Here is a 22,965-nt window from a genome sequence, read left to right on the forward strand (position 1 = left end):
ATCATCGAATCACAGCCTAATTCGCCAAACGGGGGATGATTTAACAAAAGCTCATTCGCGAAAAAAGCAATATCGTTGCACGAATGTACCTAACATCAATGCCTTTCTTAAAATCAATACAAAGGTATACATTTGTTTTAATCTGCATATATTTAGTTAAAATAAATTAATGATAGCAGGCCATATTAACTAGGGAAATTGTGTCACTTCTCTTAAGCAGAGTATATGCAACAGTTTGGGCCGCCTGGCTCGTTGCAAACTAATTTGTCAGAATTTTACATAATTATGACATAACATTGAAGGATGTGCAATGTAACAGCAATATTTAGACTTAGGGTTGCCACCCGTTCGATAAAAAAACAGAACGGTTCTGTATTTCAATTATAGTTTCCGGATTTGACCATATTAATGACCAAAGGCTTGCATTTGTGTTTATTATATTATAATTAAGTCTATGATTTGATATTTGATAGAGCAGTCTGCCTACCACCGTTCAGTCAGCAGCAGGCTCGTAAGCATTCATTCAAACTTTACTGCATTTGCCAGCAGCTCTTAGCAATGCTTGATTCACAACACTGTTTATGACTTCAAGCCTATCAACTCCTGAGATTAGTATTGAAAGCCTAAAGTGCCTATTAGAACATCCAATAGTCAAAGGTGTATGAAATACAAATGGTGGAGAGAAAGTCAACGTTTCATAATTCCTATTATTAAACTACAACCAAAAACATCTTAACTTCTTGGATATAGGGGGCGCTCTTTTAATTTATGGATTAAAAAAACGTGCCCGTTTTAAGCGCAATATTTTGTCACGAAAAGATGCGACTATGCATATAATTGGCAGCTTTGGAAAGAAAACACTCTAAGGTTTCCAAAACTGCAAAGATATTATCTGTGAGTGCCACAGAACTCATGCTACAGGCGAAACCAAGATGATACTTTAACCAGGAAATGGGCAGAATTTTCGAAGCTCTGTTTTCTATTGTCTCCTTATATGGCTGTGAATGCGCCGGGAATGAGCCTGCCCTTCCTATCGTTTCTCCAAGGTGTCTGCAGCATTGTGACGTATTTGTAGGCATATCATTGGAAGATTGGCCATAAGAGACTACATTTACCACGGGTCCGCCCAGTGTCCTTTGTGTAAATTGGTGCGTAATCTACAAGCTGCACCAGTCATCCAGTGATTGAGAGGAGAGAGGAGGCTTTCAACGAACGATATATCATGAAGAGATATGTGAAAAACACCTTGAGGATTGGTCCTAAACAACATTTGCCATGTTTCAGTCGATATTATGGAGTTAATTTGGAAAAAAAGTTTGACGTTTTGAAGACTGAATTTTCGATTTTTTTGGTAGCCAAACGTGACGCACCAAACGGAGCAATTTCTCCTAAACAAATCATCTTTCAGGAAAAACGGAGCATTTGCTATCTAACTGAGAGTCTCCTCATTGAAAACATCTGAAGTTCTTCAAAGGTAATGATTTTATTTGAATGATTTTCTGGTTTTTGTAAAAATGTTGCCTGCTAATGCTAACGCTAAATGCTACGCTAGGTGCGCTAGCTGTTACACAAATGCTTGTTTTGCAATGGTTGAGAAGCATATTTTGAAAATCTGAAATGACAGTGTTGTTAACAAAAGGCTAAGCTTGAGAGCTAGCATATTAATTTAATTTCATTTGCGATTTTCATGAATAGTTAACGTTGTGTTATGGTAATGAGCTTGAGGCTGTATTCACGATCCCGGATCCGGGATGGCTCGATGCAACAGGTTAACTGGGAATATGGAACAACCAGTTTCTGAGCAAGGAACTTAAACGTAAATCTTTTTTTACATGGCACATATTGCACTTTTAATTTCTCATTATTTAAACCAAATTGAGCATGTTTCATTATTTATTTGAGACTAAATAGATTTTATTTATGTATTATATTAAGTTAATAAAATTAAAAGTTCATTGAGTATTGTAATTATTACACATACATGCTCGGCCATTTAATTGCTATCGGCTTTTTTTTGGTCCTCCAATAAATCGGTATTGAAAAATCATAAATTCAGTCTACCTCTAGTCATATAAAAAGGTCCCACAGTTGACAGTGCATGTCAGAGCAAAAACCAAGCCATGAGGTCAAAGGACTTGCCTGTAGAGCTCAGATCTGGGGATGGGTACCAGAACGCAATGGCCTCCATGATTCTTAAATGGAAGAAGTTAGAAACCACCCAGGCTCTTCCTAGAGCTGGCCGCCTGAGCAAATCTGGGGAGAAGGGTCTTGGTCGAAACACACCAAGACAGTCGTGAAGAGGGCACAACACCACCCTTTCCCCCTAAGACTGTAAAGACTTGGCATGGGTCCCCAGATCCTCAAAAAGTACTACAGTTGCACTGTCGAGAGCATCCTGATTGGTTGCATCACCACCCGGTATGCCAACTGTTCGGCATCCGACGGTAAGGCGCTATAGAGGGTAGTACGTACGGCCCAGTACATCACTGGGGCCAAGCTTCCTGCCATCCAGGACCTATACACTAGGCGGTGTCAGTCGAAGGCACTAAAAATTGTCCAACTCCAGCCACCCTAGTGGTTGTAGCTGTACCAGAGAGCTAAGTCTAGGTCCAAAAGGCTCCTTAACAGCTTCTACCCCCAAGCCATAAGACTGCTAAACAATTCATCAAAATGACCACCCAGACCCACCCCTCCATTTGTTTTTACACTGCCTCTACGCAGTCACTTTAACCATACCAACATGTGTAAATTACCTCGACTAACCTGTACCCTCGCACAGACTCAGTACCTGTACATAGCCTAAGTGTTAATGTTTTTTTTATAAAACATTTTTTTAATAAAATATTTACTAAATGAAGTAACTGCTTTGTCAATAAGTATTTCATGATAAAAGTCTACACCTGTTGTATTTGGCACATCACAATTAACATTTGATTTGGGTTACAGGTTATGGCCTAATGCTTGTAGTTGAAGGGAAAATTATATTTTATATGGTGTCAAAAAAAAAAGGCACCAGAAGTGACCTCATCATATTCGTTTTCATAATTTATTAAAACGCTGCTGAAAAAGGTCGTAAGGGAAACACTGCAACTGAGAGCTGGAAGGACTAGGCTAGATTATCCTGGGTAGTCATAGCGCTACTGTCTTCATGGAAAGCATCACCTACACAACAGGCACACGATCACCAACACTATTCAGGTGTGACAGTAAGAAAAGGCTTTGTATGAAAGATGTGGAGAGGCGGAGGACTTGAGTGTTTTTTTGCACATAGGTTGTGTATTGTGTCGCAGTCAGATATCAATCACGGCTGATTGAAATAGACTTTGTTTAGGCCTACTCAAGAAGAACAAGGCTGATTAAAACCATTCTAGGTGCAGCAACAGTTTGAGACCAATGGTGCATATCGTCACAAAACAATATTATTTTCCACATTAATGAATATACAATTATGAAACTTCAGAAGCTTTTTTGAATACCTTAGGCCTAGTCTTGAAATGTTCAGAGTATATTGATGGGAGTTACTGCTTTCAAATGAAAATTGGCAAAATTGAAGTTAGAGGATTGTATCAGAAAGCAACGATATTGTAGTCTAGGACCAGCTACCATTTGGAGCAGGTAGGCTGCTACTGTAGTTATGTCCTTTCAGTGAGTGAAGCAACGAGTGTTATGGTGGCGTTAGCGCCTGGCCTGTAACCCCAGTTCCGGAGGCATGTCCCATCTCCTCCACACTGACCTCCCTGTGGAATTACCCCAGGCCGCAGACTTCTTTCCTCCCCACACCCTGGCCCAGCCCAGGCTGAGGTTACATAACTGGCCTACAGATTACCCAGCTTCATGAGAAATGCTGTGTTGCGAGAATGCCAAGAGTGTATAAAGCTGTCAAGGCAAAGGGTGGATACTTCGAAGAATCTCAACAACAAAAAAATATATATAATTTGTGTAACACTTTGGGTTACTACAAAGGATTACATGTGTTATTTCTTAGTTTGGTTGTCTTCACTATTATACACTGCTCAAAAAATAAAGGGAACACTTAAACAACACAATGTAACTCCAAGTCAATCACACTTCTGTGAAATCAAACAGTCCACTTAGGAAGCAACACTGATTGACAATAAATTTCACATGCTGTTATGCAAATGGAATAGAGAACAGGTGGAAATTATAGGCAATTAGCAAGACACCCCCAATAAAGGAGTGGTTCTGCAGGGGGTGACCACAGACCACTTCTCAGTTCCTATGCTTCCTGGCTGATGTTTTGGTCACTTTTGAATGCTGGCGGTGCTATCACTCTAGTGGTAGCATGAGACGGAGTCTACAACCCACACAAGTGGCTCAGGTAGTGCAGCTCATCCAGGATGGCACATCAATGCGAGCGGTGGCAAGAAGGTTTGCTGTGTCTGTCAGCGTAGTGTCCAGAGCATGGAGGCGCTACCAGGAGACAGGCCAGTACATCAGGAGACGTGGAGGAGGCCGTAGGAGGGCTACAACCCAGCAGCAGGACCGATACCTCCGCCTTTGTGCAAGGAGGAGCAGGAGGAGCACTGCTAGAGCCCTGCAAAATGACCTCCAGCAGGCCAAATGTGCATGTGTCTGCTCAAACGGTCAGAAAATGACTCCATGAGGGTGGTATGAGGGCCTGATGTCCACAGGTGGGGTTTGTGCTTACAGCCCAACACCGTGCAGGACATTTGGCATTTGCCAGAGAACACCAAGATTGGCAAATTCGCCACTGGTGCCCTGTGCTCTTCACAGATTAAAGCAGCTTCACACTGAGCACGTGACAGAGTCTGGAGACGCCGTGGAGAACGTTCTGCTGCCTGAAACATCCTTCAGCATGACCGGTTTGGCGGTGGGTCAGTCATGGTGTGGGGTGGCATTTCTTTGGTGGGCCGCACAGCCCTCCATGTGCTCGCCAGAGGTAGCCTGACTTCCATTAGGTACCGAGATGAGATCCTCAGACCCCTTGTGAGACCACATGCTGGTGCGGTTGGCCCTGGGTTCCTCCTAATGCAAGACCTCATGTGGCTGGAGTGTGTAAACAGTTCCTGCAAGAGGAAGGCATTGATGCTATGGACTGGCCCGCCCGTTCCCCAGACCTGAATCCAATTGAGCACATCTGGGACATCATGTCTCGCTCCATCCACCAACACCACGTTGCACCACAGACTGTCCAGGAGTTGGAGGATGCTTTAGTCCAAGTCTGGGAGGAGATCCCTCAGGAGACCATCCACCACCTCATCAGGAGCATGCCCAGGCGTTGTAGGGAGGTCATACAGGCACATGGAGGCCACACACACACTACTGAGCCTCATTTTGACTTGTTTTAAGGACATTACATCAAAGTTGGATCAGCCTATAGTGTGGTTTTCCACTTTAAATTTTGAGTGTGACTCCAAATCCAGACCTCCATGGGTTGATAAATTTGATTTCCATTGATAATGTGTGATTTTGTCAGCACATTCAACTATGTAAAGAAAAAGGTATTTAATACAAATATTTCATTCATTCAGATCTAGGATGTGTTATTTAAGTGTTCCCTTTATTTTTTTGAGCAGTGTACTATACTACAATGTAAAAAATAAAGAAAAACCCTGGAAATGGTATAGGTATCCAAACCTTTGACTGGTACTGTAAACACACACACAGCTCAAAAAAGTATTCAAACCCCTTGACTTGAATGTTATTACGTGACAGACTTCGATTAAAATGTTGCTTCCCCCCCGCCCACTCAATCTATACACCATACCCCATAATGACAGAGCAAAAAACAGTTTAGATGTTTTTCCAAATTAATAAATAAAAATGTATTATCACATTTACATAAGTATTCAGACCCTTTACGCAGTACTTTGTTGAAGCATCTTTGGTATTGATTACAGCCTCGAGTCTTCTTGGTTATGATGCTATAAGCTTAGCACACCTGTATTTGGGGAATTTCTCCCATTCTTCTCTGAAGATCCTCTCAAGCTCCATCAGGTTGGAAGCGTTGCTGCAAAGCTACTTTCAGGTCTCTCCAGAGATCTGTTTCTTACTTTTAATACATTTCAAACAATTATACAAAATCGTTTTTTTTTCGCTTTGTCATTATGGATTGTCGTCATTAGATTGGCGAAAAAAAATAATTAAATCCATTTTAGAATAAGGCTGTAACATAACAAAAGGTGAATAAAGTCAAGGGGCCTGAATGCACTGTAAGAGGCTTACCGAATGCACTGTATGTTACGCCAAATCATAAAGACATGCTCACTGCAAATTATATGCACACAAAGCTTAAACAAGACTTGGTTATCTGGTCTACCCTACCAAACTCTTTTTGGCAGAATTAATGTCATCAGGATGAATATCCTTCCTCTGCTAAATTAGCTATTCCAAAAGATCCTCTGCCATCTCAGTTCTTTTTTAGAAAATGAATGCCAATCTCGAAATATATCTGGAGCAAAAAAGAAAACCAAATCGACAAATTAATTAAGCCTAAGGGTTTAGGAGGGCTCTTTGCCAAATCTGCAACTATATTAATGGTCTTCTCAGATCAAGCATATGATTAGTTGGTACCTAAAAGACGTCACTCAATTTGGGTTGGGATGAAATCAATAGCATGTCATCCAAGAGCAATAGCTTCCTAAGCATTTAAGAATAGGTTTGAAAAAATATCCAGGCCTCATCTATTTTACAGTACATACATAACACACTCTTAGTTTGGAAAGATGCAAGAAGGTACTTGCAGATTCCAGACCATATCACTCTGATCACCGATTGCACTTAATCCAGAATCCCCCCCGGAATAACAAGTATTGGACTTCTGGACTGGGTATTTTAAAAATGTTTATGTAACTAGACAAGTCAGATATTTACAATGATGCCCAAACTCAGACGACACCAGGCCAATTGTGTGCCGCAGTATGGGACTCCCAATCAGAGCCTGATGTGATACAGCCTGGATACGAACCAGGGACTTTGGTGCCTTAGACCGCTGCGCCACTCAGGTATTGCTGACCTTAAGCCTTAATTTACTCAAGTCACTTAAATCATTCCAACATAAAAACCGAGTTTCGTTTAGCCAACAAAAATATGTTTAAAGTACCTACAATTTAGACACTTCATGGAGGGTCGATAAAGATCTCAAATTACTGAAGTTAAAAAATGTATATATTTACGAATCCTACTGTTTGGAGAGGTTAAATCTCCGACTTACAGTTGAAGTCAGAAGTTTACATACACTTAGGTTGGAGTCATTAAAACTTAAAATCATTCCACAAATTTCTTGTTAAAACCTCTTAGGGCTCTCCTGAATTTTTTCACAATTTTGTTAAAAATCACGCAAAATTTCAACGTCCTGCTACTCATGCCAGGAATATAGTATATGCATATGATTAGTATGTGTGGATAGAAAACACTCTGAAGTTTCTAAAACGGGTTAAATCATGTCTGTGACTATAACAGAACGTGAATAGCAGGCAAAATCCCAAGAAAAACCTGTTCACAAAAAACAAAACAAAAGTATCCATCCGCCAGTCTCTGTATTGTCTATGGCAAGGGAAAATAGATAGCGGCCAGTTTACAGTTCCTACAGCTTCCACACGATGTCGCCAGTACTGGCAATTGGGTTGAAGTTAATCCTTGGTGAAATGAGAAATAGGCACTTCCTGTCATCCAGTACACAGGAGGAAGTTTTGAAAGAAAGAATATGGACCATGATTTCAAGACTTGCTGCTATTGAATACAGATCGCCCCGTGATCAATTTGATTGATTATTAACGTTTACAAATACCTAAAGTTGGGTTACAAAAGTAGTTTGAAGTGTTTTGTCAAAGTTTATAGGCAACTTTTTTAATTTTAAAAAATGACGTTGCGTTTTGGAAAGCTGTTTTTTCCTGGATCAGACGGGCTATATAAATGGACATTTTGGGTATACATGGACGGATTTAATCGAAAAAAAAGACCCAATTGTGATGTTAATGGGACATATTGGAGTGCCAACAAAGAAGCTCGTCAAAGGTAATGAATGTTTTATATTATATTTCTGCGTTGTGTAGCGCCGGCTACGCTAATTCTTTTGTTTACGTCTTTTTCCGGTATTGCGGGGGGGTGCATGCTATCAGATAATAGCTTCTCATGCTTTCGCCGAAAAGCATTTTAAAAATCTGACATGTTGGCTAGATTCACAACGAGTGTAGCTTTAATTGAGTACCCTGCATGTGTGTTTTAATGGAAGGTTGAGTTTTATCGAGTACGATTAGCATTTGGCGTTGCGCATGTCCATTTCCTGTTGGCTAGGTGAGACGCTGACATCTCACCTTGCCCTATTATTAATATAGTTTTAGCAAGTCGGTGAGAACACCTACTTTGAGCATGACACAAGTCATTTTTCCAACAATTGTTTAGACGGATTATTTCACTGTATCACAATTCCAGTGGGTAAGAAGTTTACATACACTAAGTTGACTGTGCCTTTAAACAACTTGGAAAATTCCAGAAAAATGTGTCATGGCTTTAAAAGCTTCTGAGGCTAATTGACATTTGAGTCAGTTGGAGGTGTACCTGTGGATTTATTTCAAGGCCAACTTTCAAAATCAGTGCCTCTTTGCTTGACATCATGGGAAAATCAAAAGAAATCAGACAAGATCTCAGAAGAAAAAAAATGGTAGACCAAATCCGGTTCATCCTTGGGAGCAATTTCAAAATGCCTGTACCACGTTAATCTGTACAAACAATAGTACGCAACTATAAACACCATGGGACCACGCAGCTGTCATACCACTCAGGAAGGAGACTCATTCTTCTCCTAGAGATGAACGTACGTTGGTGTGGAAAGAGCAAATCAATCCCACAACAAAAGCAAAGGAACTTGTGAAGATGCTGGAGGAAACGGGTACAAAAATATTTATAGCCATAGTAAAACAAGTCCTATAGCAACATAACCTGAAAGGCCACTCAGCAAAGAAGAAGACACTGCTCAAAAACCACCATAAAAAAAGCCAGACTACAGTTTGCAACTGCACATGGGGACAAAGATTGTACTTTTTGGAGAAATGTCCTCTGGTCTGATGAAACTGTTTGGCCATAATGACCATCGTTATGTTTGGAGGAAAAAGGGGGAGGCTTGCAAGCTGAAGAACACCATCCCAACCGTGAAGCACAGGGGTGGCAGCATCATGTTGTGGGGTTGCTTTGCTGCAGGAGGGACTCGTACACTTCACAAAATAGATGTCATCATAGAGGAATGAAAAGTATGTGGATATATTGAAGCAACATCAAGACATCAGCTGGAAGTTAAAGCTTGGTCACAAATGGGTCTTCCAAATGAACAATGACCTCAAGCATACTTCCAAAGTTGTGGCAAAATGGCTTAAGGACAACAAAGTCAAGGTATTAGATTGGCCATCACAAAGCCCTGACCGCAATCCTATAGAAAATGTGTGGCCAGAACTGAAAAAGCATGTGTGAGCAAGGAGGCCTTTACAACCCTGACTCAGTTACACCAGCTCTGTCAGCAGGAATGGGCCAAAATTCACCCAACTTATTGTGGGAAGCTTGCGGAAGGCTACCCAAAACGTTTGACCCAAGTTAAACAATTTAAAAGGCAACGCTACCAAATACTAATTGAGTGTATGTAAACTTCTGACCTACTGGGAATGTGATGAAATAAATAAGCTAAAATAAATTCTCTACTATTATCCTGACATTTCACATTCTTAAATTGAACTGGTGATCCTAACTGACCTAAGACAGGGAATTTTTTCTAGGATTAAAATGTCAGGAATTGTGAAAAAATTGAGTTTAAATGTATTTGGTTAAGGTGTATGTAAACTTCCGACTTCAACTGTATATACTATTTTATTGAACAGAAGTACCTCATCCTATGATGCGTTGAGACATTGGACATGCATTAGATGAGGAAGAGTGGGCTTCTATCTGCGAAAGGGTCTTCCCCAAATGCACCTCCATAACCATACAACTAAATAAAACCTACTTTACAACTGTCCGCCTTCAGAATGTTTTCTAATGTATCACATTTATGTTTTAAATGTAAACAGGATACTGGCACCTTCATGTACGTTATTTGGTACTGTAGCAGAATCCAGTCTTACTGGAATTCGCTTTTTCAACGAATTTGTGTTTGTAACGTTGTGTTTGATCCTGTCTGTTCAATACCCTTGTTTACTTAGCCAAAAAATGTATATTGTTATTATGGTACACTTGAAGTACCTTCTGAGAGAATGTGGCACTCAAGCTTTTGCCATTCTACCCCTAGAGAAACTTACCTTTGATTTATACCAGAAGTCTGACACATTTTGGAAAATCTGGTCTCCATTGTGGTCCCATGTAGAAAACCTCCCATAAAATGCTGCATGTTATAATTGTGATTTTTGTATAATGTTTTGCCCTAACCTTATTCCATTTATTGTACTTAGTGTGGTGAACTTTGTTTGGTTGTTAATTTGATTGCTTTTCTGATTTGTGACCAAGCTGCCTGATGCTAGCTAGGCATAATGCTATGCTAGGCTATCGATAAACTTACACAAATGCTTGTCTTGCTTTGGCTATAAAGCATAATTTCAAATTCTGAGATAACAGGGTGATTAACAAAAAGGCTAAGCTGTGTTTCAATATATTTCACTTGTGATTTCATGAATATGAATATTTTCTAGTAATATTTTTAGTCCGTTACATTATGCTAATTAGTGTCAGCTGATGACAATTCTCCCGAATCCGGGAGAGGGAGTTCCAAGATTAACTATGAAGCACGCCCTTCTCTCCACCACTACAAAAGCCTGTTGACGAAAAGTCAACCTTGTCTTCCCGATGACGTGAGGACTGCTATCCATACGTTTAAAAGGGCACATTTCAACGTGGATGTGAAGATCGACAAACTAGAAGGATGAATTGACTATACCAGCCAGAATATAGCATGAGCTTATAGTATGGCAACTTGGTATGAACTTTGAACTCTTATTCACTAAATAAGAATAATAATAATCCTAGACGTCGAGTTAGTAGCAGCTGTAAACGTGGGCTAGGAAAGAACGGACAATCTCTTCAGAAAGACAGGGTACTACAACGTATCTGTTCTACAACAAGATATATTCTTCAAAGGACAAGAAATCTCTGCTGGGCAACCCAGCCTTCCATCTATGACAAATCTATCAAAGCACAGCTCATAAATATTTCTTGCATTTTCCTTTTCCAAATGGCCGGTTATATAGAATGTATAAGATTCTGTATTTACGATGGCATAGCTTCATAAGCTCCGATAGAGACCCAATCCTTTTGTTCCTCAGTCTTCCCGCACTTTCATTCAAACCCAACCCTCTTTCTTTGTGTAACCAGCAGTCATATCGGTTCCGTCTGCTAGGGACGTATTCTTGTATGACATCATTAGTAATCAATGTATGAGCCATCCTGTGTATATGTAATTGTGTGATTATTTAGGTATTTAGTAAATAAATAAACCAAATTTTGTATTGTTGATTGAACTTGTTAGCCAGGGTTCGTGAAGATAACCAAGAATTTACAACTTTCAGATGAGACTGAATAAGGTGACGATTAATAATTGACTTTTTTTTCCTTGCCTGAATAGCCTCGTTTCACTCCCAAAAATCAAATTAAACCATCTAGTGTTCAGAGGAATGTAACACAAAATCAGGAAACTTGGTGTATGTCGCAAGTCACGACTTCACAGCCGTTTGAACGTAAAAAATATATTTATCAAAATGCGATTTTTGGCAGAAATGGCTTTTAGAACATGTGAACTTACATGTGCCTTAATATCAAACTTGTATGTCAGCTGTAAATATGAATAAAATGGTTAAATTACGAGCCTAGTTGGTTTAGCCACAGGAAAGGAAGCAACCGTCCCACTAGCCATGATTGGCTGAGATAATGAGTGGGCTAGACATGCCAAGAGGAGTTTGGATTGGTCTACCATATAGCACTCATCTGTCTATTGGAGCTGGTCAGTATGTCTAGGTAAGTGTTGAATTCTCCTTTTTTATGTATCGTGTAGTAAAACTGCATAAACCTAATGTCAAGTGTATTGTTAGCTAGCTGGCTAACATTATGTGTATGCTCTCAACAGAGTTTTGAATTCAGTGGAATTTGAGTATAATACCTAAGGAGATGGAGAAAACACCAGTCTGGAATACATAGTCAAACTAAGGCAACCATGCATGGCATCAGACAGGAGACATGTTCGACCATGATGTGTACTGGAAAGATTCAGATATTACACGTTTTTAAATTTGACAGTGGTTTCATTTAAAGTGTACTGTTAGCTAGCTAACGTTAGCAGGCTGGGTCCCTAGCTAACGTTATGTGTATGATCTTATTCTTCATATCTCAGACACATTGGCTTGACTAGTTATAGCCACAGAACCTGGTTGGTTAGTTACCTGCAGATTCATGCAGGGTAGTGACGTCAGGAGTTGTGATTATGGTCCATTGTTTAGCTAGCTAGATGTCTCAACAAAAGACTCCTAAATTTGCCAAAGTATTTTTATTTCAAGTTAGTGTAACGTTATATGTTGGGATTCATCATTTACCTAGCTAGATATCTTGCAACATTTCTTAAAAGATTCTCATCTTAGTGTGCCAGATCGCAGAATAACAATTTTTGAATGCTCAACCCCCGTTGAATGTGTCTGGTGTCAGTAAACATGTAATTCAATTGTTGCCAGCAGCACAGTTACAGTCACCAACGTTCTGGATAACATGAAAACTGCCTAACCAACTCTGCAAGGGTGAGTAAAATGGTCAGAGCAGGGTGTTATTCCAGACACATAATGAGTAGCTAGCCAATGTTAGCTTGGGTGCTTGACTGTCATGAGGTCAGAGCTTTCGGAACAACCCTACTTATTGTCCAAAGCGATCAACCCTTAAAAAGATGGGTGGGGGCTAAGGGTTAAGAGTGTGTGAACAATGCTGAATGGGTGTAGACAAAGGGCTCTCCAATAGTAGTAGCAAAACATTGAAAGACAGTTCTCTCAAAACTCAGTTTACAAGTTGATCAACTTTCAAAGCAGAATTACTTTCCCATTGTTTCCTCAAATGCAGTGGCTAGTTTCATCCAATGTAAAAAAAGAAATTACAATGTTGCTACATAAGACCGAATCCAGGTGGTGAGTCCCAAATAAACAATATCAAATACAGGTAGCCTAGTCAAATAATTAACATCCAATCACAACCGTGACTCTCTCACAGGAAACATTCATTCTTGAGCAGCCATTTAGAAATCGAAACATGACAATTTGAAAAATAAGCCACAAGTTTTTTGAGCGAGAATAAAGACAACTTTCAAGTGGTAAGACAACTTTCAAGTGGTAAGATACCATTAATAAGAAGGGGCTAGAAGTGAATTATATGGTGAGCTGCAGACTTAATTATTCCTGCTGCCACGGCTGGGACAATGCTGGGGGGATTCATGTCCTGCCTCCAGTCCACTTACCGATATCTGAACAAGAGATCCGTGTCGAAATTGCAACAAGCAGTTCTGTGAAAATTGAATTTAATCAGAAGCTACTGCCAGATTTCTGGATTGGGCTGTGCTCAGAGTATCCTGCCTAGGCAAATCGAGCCGTTATGACACTGATGCCCTTTGCAACCACGTGCCTATGTGAGAGTGGATTCTCGGCCCTCACTAGCATAAACTAAATACAGGCATAGACTGTGTAAAATGACTTAAGACAGACTCTCGCCAATACAAAATTGCAGAGTTAAGTGCATCCTTTCAAGCACACCCTTCTCATTAAACCTGGTGGTCAGTTATGAACAAATAAGGTTGTATATGTAAGATGGTTAAATAAAGAGCAAAATTATGTATTATTATGCCCTGGTCCTATAAGAGCTCTTTGACTTCCCAGAGTTGTGACAAAAACTCACTCATTCTTATGTTTAATAAATGTATCGTATAGTGGGTGTGTAGCAGGCTTACAAAAAACAACATTTGAGAGTGCACTGACCCTGGTGATAGAGGGGGTACGCAGCTGGAGGTTGAATGTTTGAAGGAGTCCGGGACTATAAAAAAAGTTTGGCAACCACTGGTGTAGAGAATCACTGCACCATTTAACTGCTTTGAAATACAATAGTTTTGGTTATGGAAAATGTATTTTCCACTGGTGTACAAAATCAAAACGAAACATTAGAACGGGAAGCATCGAAATAGCACACATGGAACTAATCTACCACTTCTTAGACTTGCTTCCAATGAGAAATCTATATCTCACATTTGTGTGAATGTGAATGTGAATTTGGTTGGGGCGTCCAAACAGTTACTTATTGCAGCTTTAAGCACATGGCAGCATACACATTGTTGGATTATATCATGAAGCAAACATATACACACACACACACACATATATATATATATAAAACAGAGCATTTTCTAAATTCAACAGACCCCTCCAACTGGACACGGTTGGTCAAAAATCTTCTGTGCTACACCAAACAGTACCTAACCTGTTAGTCCCAGTATAACAGATACCACATTTTGGGGGTTAAATCACATCATTTGGTATTACAATCGCACCTTGTGCTCACTGTTTAGTGATCTGGTCTGCTATGCTTAGAGAAACCTCTAAAATCTCTAACTCAGAATCCTTTGTGTAACCCAAGGTGTTGTGTGCAACCACGGCACTAATGGGAAAGGGGATAAATGGTAAATTGCACAACTGAATGCACTTAACTGAAATATGTGTGCTTGTGGTGTTGGGGGCTGCCTTATTTGACATCGAACTCATCTGCGTACAGGGCGCCGTTATTGTTGGGTGTTAACTGCCTTGCTCAAGTGCAAAACGGCTGATTTAATGACACAAACAGATACACACTTACATTAGACCCCGCCCTTATGGTGTCAACACAACATTCCTGTCTGTGGGGGGAAAAAACCTTCGTTGAACCCTCCCTGACCTAAAACCACTTCCAGCTCAGAGCTCACCCACTGATTTGGCACCTAGCTAAGCCTCTCCTTCCTGACAGCGTGGACAGACCATGTGATGGGGCAACTGCATGCTGTACGGTACACATGAACATGAAGGGGAGGAGCAGCAAATCCTCAATCTTGTTCGGCAAATTCAGATTATAGAGAACGAACTAAGAACACATGCTCCCTAACCTAGGCCTAACAAGTTAGCAACCTGTATGAAAAGTTGTTCAAGCTACCTAGTTAGCTGCAGTGATCATTTTTATAACGTTTATACCTGGGGCAGTCCCACTCTTGTATTTGTTTTATCATTTTTGGATATAGACATTGACTTCACATCGTCAGTTATGCCTAACTAACGAATAGGCTATAATGTTGAAGTGTGGTCAGCTGTCAAAGCAGCCAAGTCATTACAGTGCTACCGTTAGCTAGCAACCTAATGCTAGCTAGCAAGGTTAGCTTGGTGTGCTTGACTACCTAACTAACGTTACCAACTTGTTTACTAAATATGTCAAATAACATGCAAAAATATTTAAACTCGGAAACGTTAGCTATGTATGGCTAGCAACAATTGTTTGAAGGCTTGCTAACTAGCAAACTGACCGCTGTTGGAAAATGGCTGGCTAACGTTAGCCAGCGTCAACGACGAGGCCTTTACGAAGCGAAGGACAGTACAATAAAGTTCACCCAGCGAATTTACAAATCAAATCTTACCATGAGAGAAGTTACCCTTCTCATTTTTACAATAACCACAGCGGTAGCCGTCATCGCCCCCGAAATATTCCACTATCGTGCAGGAGCTACCTGCTGCCATATTAATTTTCTTCTTCCTAGTGATAGATTATTCGCGAACGAACGGCTCTTTAAGAATGGATCTTTTTGGTGAACGTTGGGAACCGAATCGTGAAAGAGCTGGTTCCCTGATTTGCATACTGCGGCTTTTTGAGCTCAAAACTGTTTTTCTGCAGATTAATTGCTAAATAAGTATATAAAGAGGGTGAACAATACATAGTGGGAAGAGCGCGTCAATCGGGTCCACTTTTTTTTTGTTAAAAAAAACACAATTTGCAGGCCATCTAATAATTTGGCTAAGTACAAATGTATTTTAATGTCGATTTCACGTTTACATTAATTTTGGGCTTTACATTGAAGATCATAATTGTTTATGGTTATTGGTCGATCTTTGAGTATTTTCAACAAAGAGACGTTTGGGAGCCAAATGGGCCGGCTCTTTTACGTAAACAGAGCGAAAGTAGCCGGATTCACAAAAATACTATATAAGGCCATCACTACTACTACCTCTATAAATTTGTATTGGCGGATCTCAACCAACTGAAAGGTGCATACACCCCCACATTTGTCACTATACATCTATTTCTCTCATCTAGCCCTTTGTTTAAGCCTACTGTTCTGGAGTGTAAATTCATTACACTTTGTGACACCAAAAGGGAAGAGATAAAGAGATAAAAAGGGAAGAAAAATTGCCCTATCAACTGACCCTACACCTGTTAAAACCTCACCACTATTCCACCTGGCCCTATCTGCTCCTACACCAGACCTGCAGCCTGGAAAGACGGGACACTATCGTTCAACACACCTTGTAACACTTCTGCAGTAAAATCTAGTACACCAAAGTGCATTTCTGTTGCTGCCACCACATCATACATTACCAGTCAAAAGTTTTAGAACACAGACTCATTCAAGAGTTTTTCTTTATTTTTACTATTTTCTACATTGTAGAATAATAGTTGAAGACATACAAACTATGAAATAACACAAATGGAATCATGTAGTAACCAAAAAAATGTTAAACAAATCAAAAAATATGTTATATTGGAGATTCTTCAAATAGCCATACTTTGCCTTGATGACAGCTTTGCACACGCCTGGCATTCTCTCAACCAGCTTCATGGGATAGTCACCTGGAATGCATTTAATTTAAAAGGTGTGCCTTGTTAAAAGTACATTTGTGGAATTTCTTTCCTTCTTAATGCGTTTGAGCCAATCAGTAGGGGGGATACAGAAGATAGCCCTATTTGGTAAAAGACCAAGTCCATATTATGGCAAGAACAGCTCAAATAAGCAAAGATGTCATCAAGGCAAAGTGTGGCTATTTGAAGAATCTCAAATATAAATATATTTTAATTAGTTTAAAACCTTTTTGGTTACTAAATTATTCCATATGTGTTATTTAATAGTTTTGATGTCTTCACTATTATTCTACAATGTAGAAAATAGTAAAAATAAAGAACAACCTTGAATGAGTAGGTGTTCTAAAACTTTTGACCGGTAGTTTATATTTTCTGTGAGTTACGTAAAATTTTTGCTGTACAGTTGATAAGAATGACTATGAACACTATGAAACCAACCTTACTGGAGCACGTTATTCCTATCACTCTCTATTGGCCTCGGCCTGCACACAGGGAGCCTCTTAGGATCTCTCGCCCTGGACCCATCTTCCTCTACTGCTCAAATCAAATCAGAAAATCAAATCAAATTGTATCGGTCGCATACGCATATTTAGCAGATGTTATTGCGGGTGTAGCGAAATACTCTCTTCACTACCTCCGCAAACGTCACCTTTTGTACTATTTTGATCCTGGCAACATCAACCTGCAATTTCTTTCACCAGACAGTTCTGATCTACAGCAGCATGGGTACCCCTACAGATAACGCACAACTTTTCCCACCGATACTACACATTCCTTTGTCTTATGCCCTCCTCACATCTAGGAATCTCCCAGCTACACACTGCTGCAACATGACCATAAGATTGGCACTTAAAACACCGTAATGGGTTCGTGACAGAAGCTCTCAAGGCATAACTGACACATACTAAATTGAATTTGTCGAGTAAAGTCTCTGCATCAAACTCAACAGGACATAAAGTGGATCTTTTTCATCACCTACTGTGCGGGTGGTAAACTATATATATTTTTTAAAATCCATTATAGGAAAGTTAAATTAAAATGTACTTAAAAAACACATCCCACTACTTCAGTCGCATTCCAATTTAAGTGACATCACGACACAGGTTCAGGCACCTGTGAGGGCTAAATATAATTTGACAGAAATTCTTGCAGTGCCTCAGCTGTCAACTCACAGAGTCACAGAAAGCGTTCTGCTGCATTTCCAATGATTCCAATTATCTCTGATTTATTATGTTTGTGCTGTGCAGTTTATGACCACATGCTAGAAGGCCACATTTTTAGCATGCAATATACTTTAACATACACTGGTGTACCATTGCTTCTTCATCTCTACTCGCTCACTGCCTCCAGGTAGGAAACATGCTGGACAGCCCTTACTCGTGCCATCTCTGTCTCCTTCACCCTAACAGGGCAATCTGGGAATTAGGGCACATGTTCGCCATCACAATTGCAACATCTAACCTCCACTGGCATTTGATACTCTTCCCATCTGCATACACTTGACACATGTTCAAATCTTCAGCATTTATGGGGTTTGAAAGGGTTTGTGCAAGAAGGCTCTTACAGGGTATTTCATATAGCCCAACTTTACATGAGAAGGGAGAGACTTCATCAAAGAACAAAAGTGAATTTTTTCACTCCATCTACAATAAGGGTCAGCAGACGTGCACCAACCACTTAACCTACTTCCTTTATGCGTCACCCCAGAGAAAAACCCCTTGATAGGTGCTCTGCTTTGAAGATCCATACACAAAACATTCCACTCATATACAGTGGGGCATTAAAGTATTTAGTCAGCCACCAATTGTGCAAGTTCTCCCACTCATCTTTTTAGATGAGAGAGGCCTGTAATTTTCATCATAGATACACTTCAAGTTCAAACAGGTGCCATTAATACAGGTAACGAGTGGAGGACAGAGGAGCCTCTTAAAGAAGAAGTTACAGGTCTGTGAGAGCCAGAAATCTTGCTTGTTTTTAGGTGACCAAATACTTATTTTCCACCATAATTTGCAAATAAATTCATAAAAAATCCTACAATGTGATTTTCTGGAACAGGAACAGTTGCTGTCTAACTGGGAGTGAAAACTGGGAGTGAAAACATCTGAAGATCATCAAAGGTAAACAGTTCATTTGATTGCTTTTCTGATTTTCGTGACCAAGCTTCCTGATGCTAAGTGTACATAATGCTATGCTAGGCTATCGATAAACTTACACAAACGCTTGTTATGCTTTCGCTGTAAAGCATAATTTCAGAAACTGAGACAACAAAAGGCTAAGCTGTGTTTTGCTATATTTCACTTGTGATTTCATGAATATTTTTTGACCGTTGCGCTATGCTATTCAGTGGTTGCTGATGACAAATATACCGGATCCGGGATGGGTAGTTAACTAACCTCCAGATGAGCTTCAATGCCATTACAACTCTCCTTCCTTGGCCTCCAACTGCTCTTAAATGCAAGTAAAACTAAATGCATGCTATTTAATCGATCACTGCCCGCACCTGCCCACCCATCTATCATCACTACTCTGGACGGATCTGACTTAGAATACGTGGACAACTACAAATACCTAGGTGTCTGGTTAGACTGTAAACTCTCCTTCCAGACTCACATTAAGCATCTCCATTTCCAAAATTAAATCTAGAATCAGCTTCATATATCGCAACAAAGCATCCTTCACTCATGCCGCCAAACATACCCTCGTAAAACTGACCATCCTACCAATCCTCGACTTCAGCAATGTCATCTATAAAATAGTCTCCAACACTCTACTCAATAAATTGGATACAGTCTATCACAATGCCATCCGTTTTGTCACTAAAGCCCCATATACTACCCACCACTGTGACCTGTATGCTCTCGTTGGTTGGTCCTCACTTCATACTCATCGCCAAATCCACTGGCTACAGGTCATCTACAATCTTTGCTAGGTAAAGCCCTGCATTATCTCAGCTCACTGGTCACCATAGCAGCACCCACTCATAGCATGCGCTCCAGCAGGTATATCTCACTGTTCACCCCCAAAGCCAATTCCTCCTTTGGTTGCCTTTCCTTCCAGTTCTCTGCTGCCAATGACTGGAACGAACTGCAAAAATCACTGAAGCTTGAGACCCATATCTCCCTCACTAGCTTTAAGCACCAGCTGTCAGGGCAGCTCACAGATCAGTGCAGCTGTACATAGCCCGTCTGTAAACAGCCCATCTATCTACCTCATCCCCATCCTGTATTTCTTTCTTTTTCTTGCTCCTTTTCACCCCAGTATCTCTACTTGCACATTCATCTTCTGCACATCTACCATTCCAGTGTTTAATTGATATTTAAACATAAACATATTGCAACGGTCAAAGCCTCCTTCACTCACGCCGCCAAACTTACCCTAGTAAAACTGACTATCCTACCGATCCTCGACTTCGGCGATGTCATCTACAAAATTGCTTCCAACACTCTACTCAGCAAACTGGATGCCGTTTATCACAGTGCCATCCGTTTTGTCACTAAAGCACCTTATACCACCCACCACTGCGACTTGTATGCTCTAGTCGGCTGGCCCTCGCTACATATTCATCGCCAGACCCACTGGCTCCAGGTCATCTACAAGTCCATGCTAGGTAAAGCTCCGCCTTATTTCAGTTCACTGGTCACGATGGCAACCCCCATCCGTAGCACGCGCTCCAGCAGGTGTATCTCACTGATCATCCCTAAAGCCAACACCTCATTTGGCCGCCTTTCGTTCCAGTTCTCTGCTGCCTGTGACTGGAACGAATTGCAAAAATCACTGAAGTTGGAGACTTTTATCTCCCTCACCAACTTCAAACATCTGCTATCTGAGCAGCTAACCGATCGCTGCAGCTGTACATAGTCTATCGGTAAATAGCCCACCCATTTTTACCTTCCTCATCCCCATACTGTTTTATTGATTTACTTTTCTGCTCTTTTGCACACCAATATCTCTACCTGTACATGACCATCTGATCATTTATCACTCCAGTGTTAATCTGCAAAATTGTAATTATTCGCCTACCTCCTGATGCCTTTTGCACACAATGTATATAGACTCTCTTTTTTTTCTTTCTACTGTTTTATTGACTTGTTAATTGTTTACTCCATGTGTAACTCTGTGTTGTCTGTTCACATTGCTATGCTTTATCGCATTTGCATTTCACACAGGTCGCATTTGCAAATGAGAACTTGTTCTCAACTAGCCTACCTGGTTAAATAAAGGTGAAATAAAAAATACAAAATAAATAAAAAGCACAAACCAGATGGGGTGGTGTATCACTGCAGAATGCTGTGATAGCCACGCTGGTTCAGTGTACCGTGAATTCAAAATAAATCACAGACAGTGTCACCAGCAAAGCACCCCTACACCATCACACCTCCTCCTCCATGCTTCACGGTGGGAGCACGTCAGTTGGAACCAAAAATCTCCAATTTGGACTCATCAGACCAAAGGACAGATTTCCACTGGTCTAATGTCCATTGCTCGTGTTTCTTGACCCAAGCAAGTTTCTTATTTTTATTGTTGTCCTTTAGTAGTGGTTTCTTTGCAGCAATTCGACCATGAAGGCCCTGTTCATGCAATCTCCTCTGAACAGTTGGTTTTGAGATGTGTCTGTTACTTGAACTCTGTGAAGCATTTATTTGGGCTGCAAATTCTGAGGCTGGTAACTCTAATGAACTTATTCTCTGCATCAGAGGTCACTCTGTATTTTCCTTTCCTGTGGTGGTCCTCATGAGTGCCAGTTTCATCATAGTGCTTGATGGTTTTTGCGACTGCACTTGAAGAAACGTTCAAAGTTCTTGAAATGTTCCATATTGACTGACCTTCATGTCTTAAAGTAATGATGGTTTGTTGTTTCTCTTTGCTCATTTTAGCTGTTCTTGCCATAATATGGACGTATACTAAATAGGGCTTTCTTCTGTATACCAACCGTACCTTGTCACAACACAACTGATTGGCTCAAATGCATTAAGAAGGAAAGAAATTCCATAAATAAACTTTTAACAATGCACACCTGTTAATTATTCCAGGTGACTACCTCATGCATCTGGTTGAGAGAATGCCAAGAGTGTGTAAAGCTGTCATCAAGGCAAAGGTTGGCTACTTTGAAAAATCTAAAATATATTTTGATTTGTTTTACACTTTTTTGGTTACTACATGATTCCATATGTGTTATTTCATAGTTTTGATGTCTTCACTATTATTCTAGAATGTAAAAAATAGTAAGAATAAAGAAAAACCCTTGAATAAGTAGGTGTGTCCAAACTTTAGACTGGTAGTGTATATATGATCCTGGAGGCGAAACGCCATCGTGAGTGTCTGCTGATCACAACAATGTCTCAACAGTGTGTTTTATATAGTGTATAGATGTTGGATGTTTTGTACAATGTGTGCCCTCCTATATTATTAATTTTTTGTACGTAAAAATTATTTGTGATCATGATTGTTAACTGGCCCTAATAGATGTTTGTGACTTTGTGATTTTTTTTATAGAAATGTTTCTGTTTTTTATGTTTCTGGTCACGTTTGGTGTCAGTACAGGTCCTCAGAACATCCTCCTGTTTGTGTTATTATCTGTGTCTCCTCTTGCCTCAGACGCTTTGAAAAATAAATATGATGTACAGTTCGGTACTTCATGTTCTGTATCATGTTTGTTTCACAATCATGGTAAAGCAAATATATGGACTCCTTGATTTACAGATTTACTTGGTTTATTCGTTGGTACGTATTATTATTGTGATTATATCACAATGTGATTGCTATAACTTGATTTACTTGTAGTGAACATCAAAAACACCAGCATTGAATTGCCACACACTTCAAACATCAACTGCAATAATTTCATTATATTCTAAACACTGTGTCGTTGAAAAATGTATAGTCTGGAGACGGTTAGTATAGATCATATGTCAATGCAATCGGTCAAAATGATAAGATTACAAGAAAGGGGCTCTGGGATTGTTTACTTTAGATGGTGCTTATTCCCCTTGATGGGACAATATCATCTGACATGTCGGAAGTATGATTCTGTATACGCATGGTCTTATCAAGATGCAGTAAACTCGATTACGATTAAGAATTCTCTGGACTGACTAAGATGTAGCAAAGTGAAAACTA

The 22,965-nt window shown here is 40.1% G+C and overlaps 1 protein-coding gene across 5 annotated transcripts in view; it reads right to left on the bottom strand.

Annotated features, from left to right (window-relative positions):
* The window catches only part of LOC112252741 (arginyl-tRNA--protein transferase 1), a 193,479-nt gene extending 177,674 nt beyond the window's left edge, over positions 1 to 15,805 (bottom strand). The window contains exon 1 of one of the 5 annotated variants that reach the window (XM_024424256.2): positions 15,632 to 15,800. In XM_024424256.2, the coding sequence (XP_024280024.1) occupies positions 15,632 to 15,731 (100 nt within the window). In that variant the 5' untranslated portion in view covers positions 15,732 to 15,800. Of the gene's footprint in view, positions 1 to 15,631 lie in introns of all 5 variants that reach the window. The other 4 variants (XM_024424259.2, XM_042323427.1, XM_024424258.2 and 1 more) reach the window with 4 other exon arrangements.
* Between the last annotated feature and the right edge of the window lie 7,160 nt (positions 15,806 to 22,965).

The sequence above is a fragment of the Oncorhynchus tshawytscha genome, linkage group LG06 (assembly GCF_018296145.1).
Source record: "Oncorhynchus tshawytscha isolate Ot180627B linkage group LG06, Otsh_v2.0, whole genome shotgun sequence".
Lineage (NCBI taxonomy): Eukaryota > Metazoa > Chordata > Actinopteri > Salmoniformes > Salmonidae > Oncorhynchus > Oncorhynchus tshawytscha.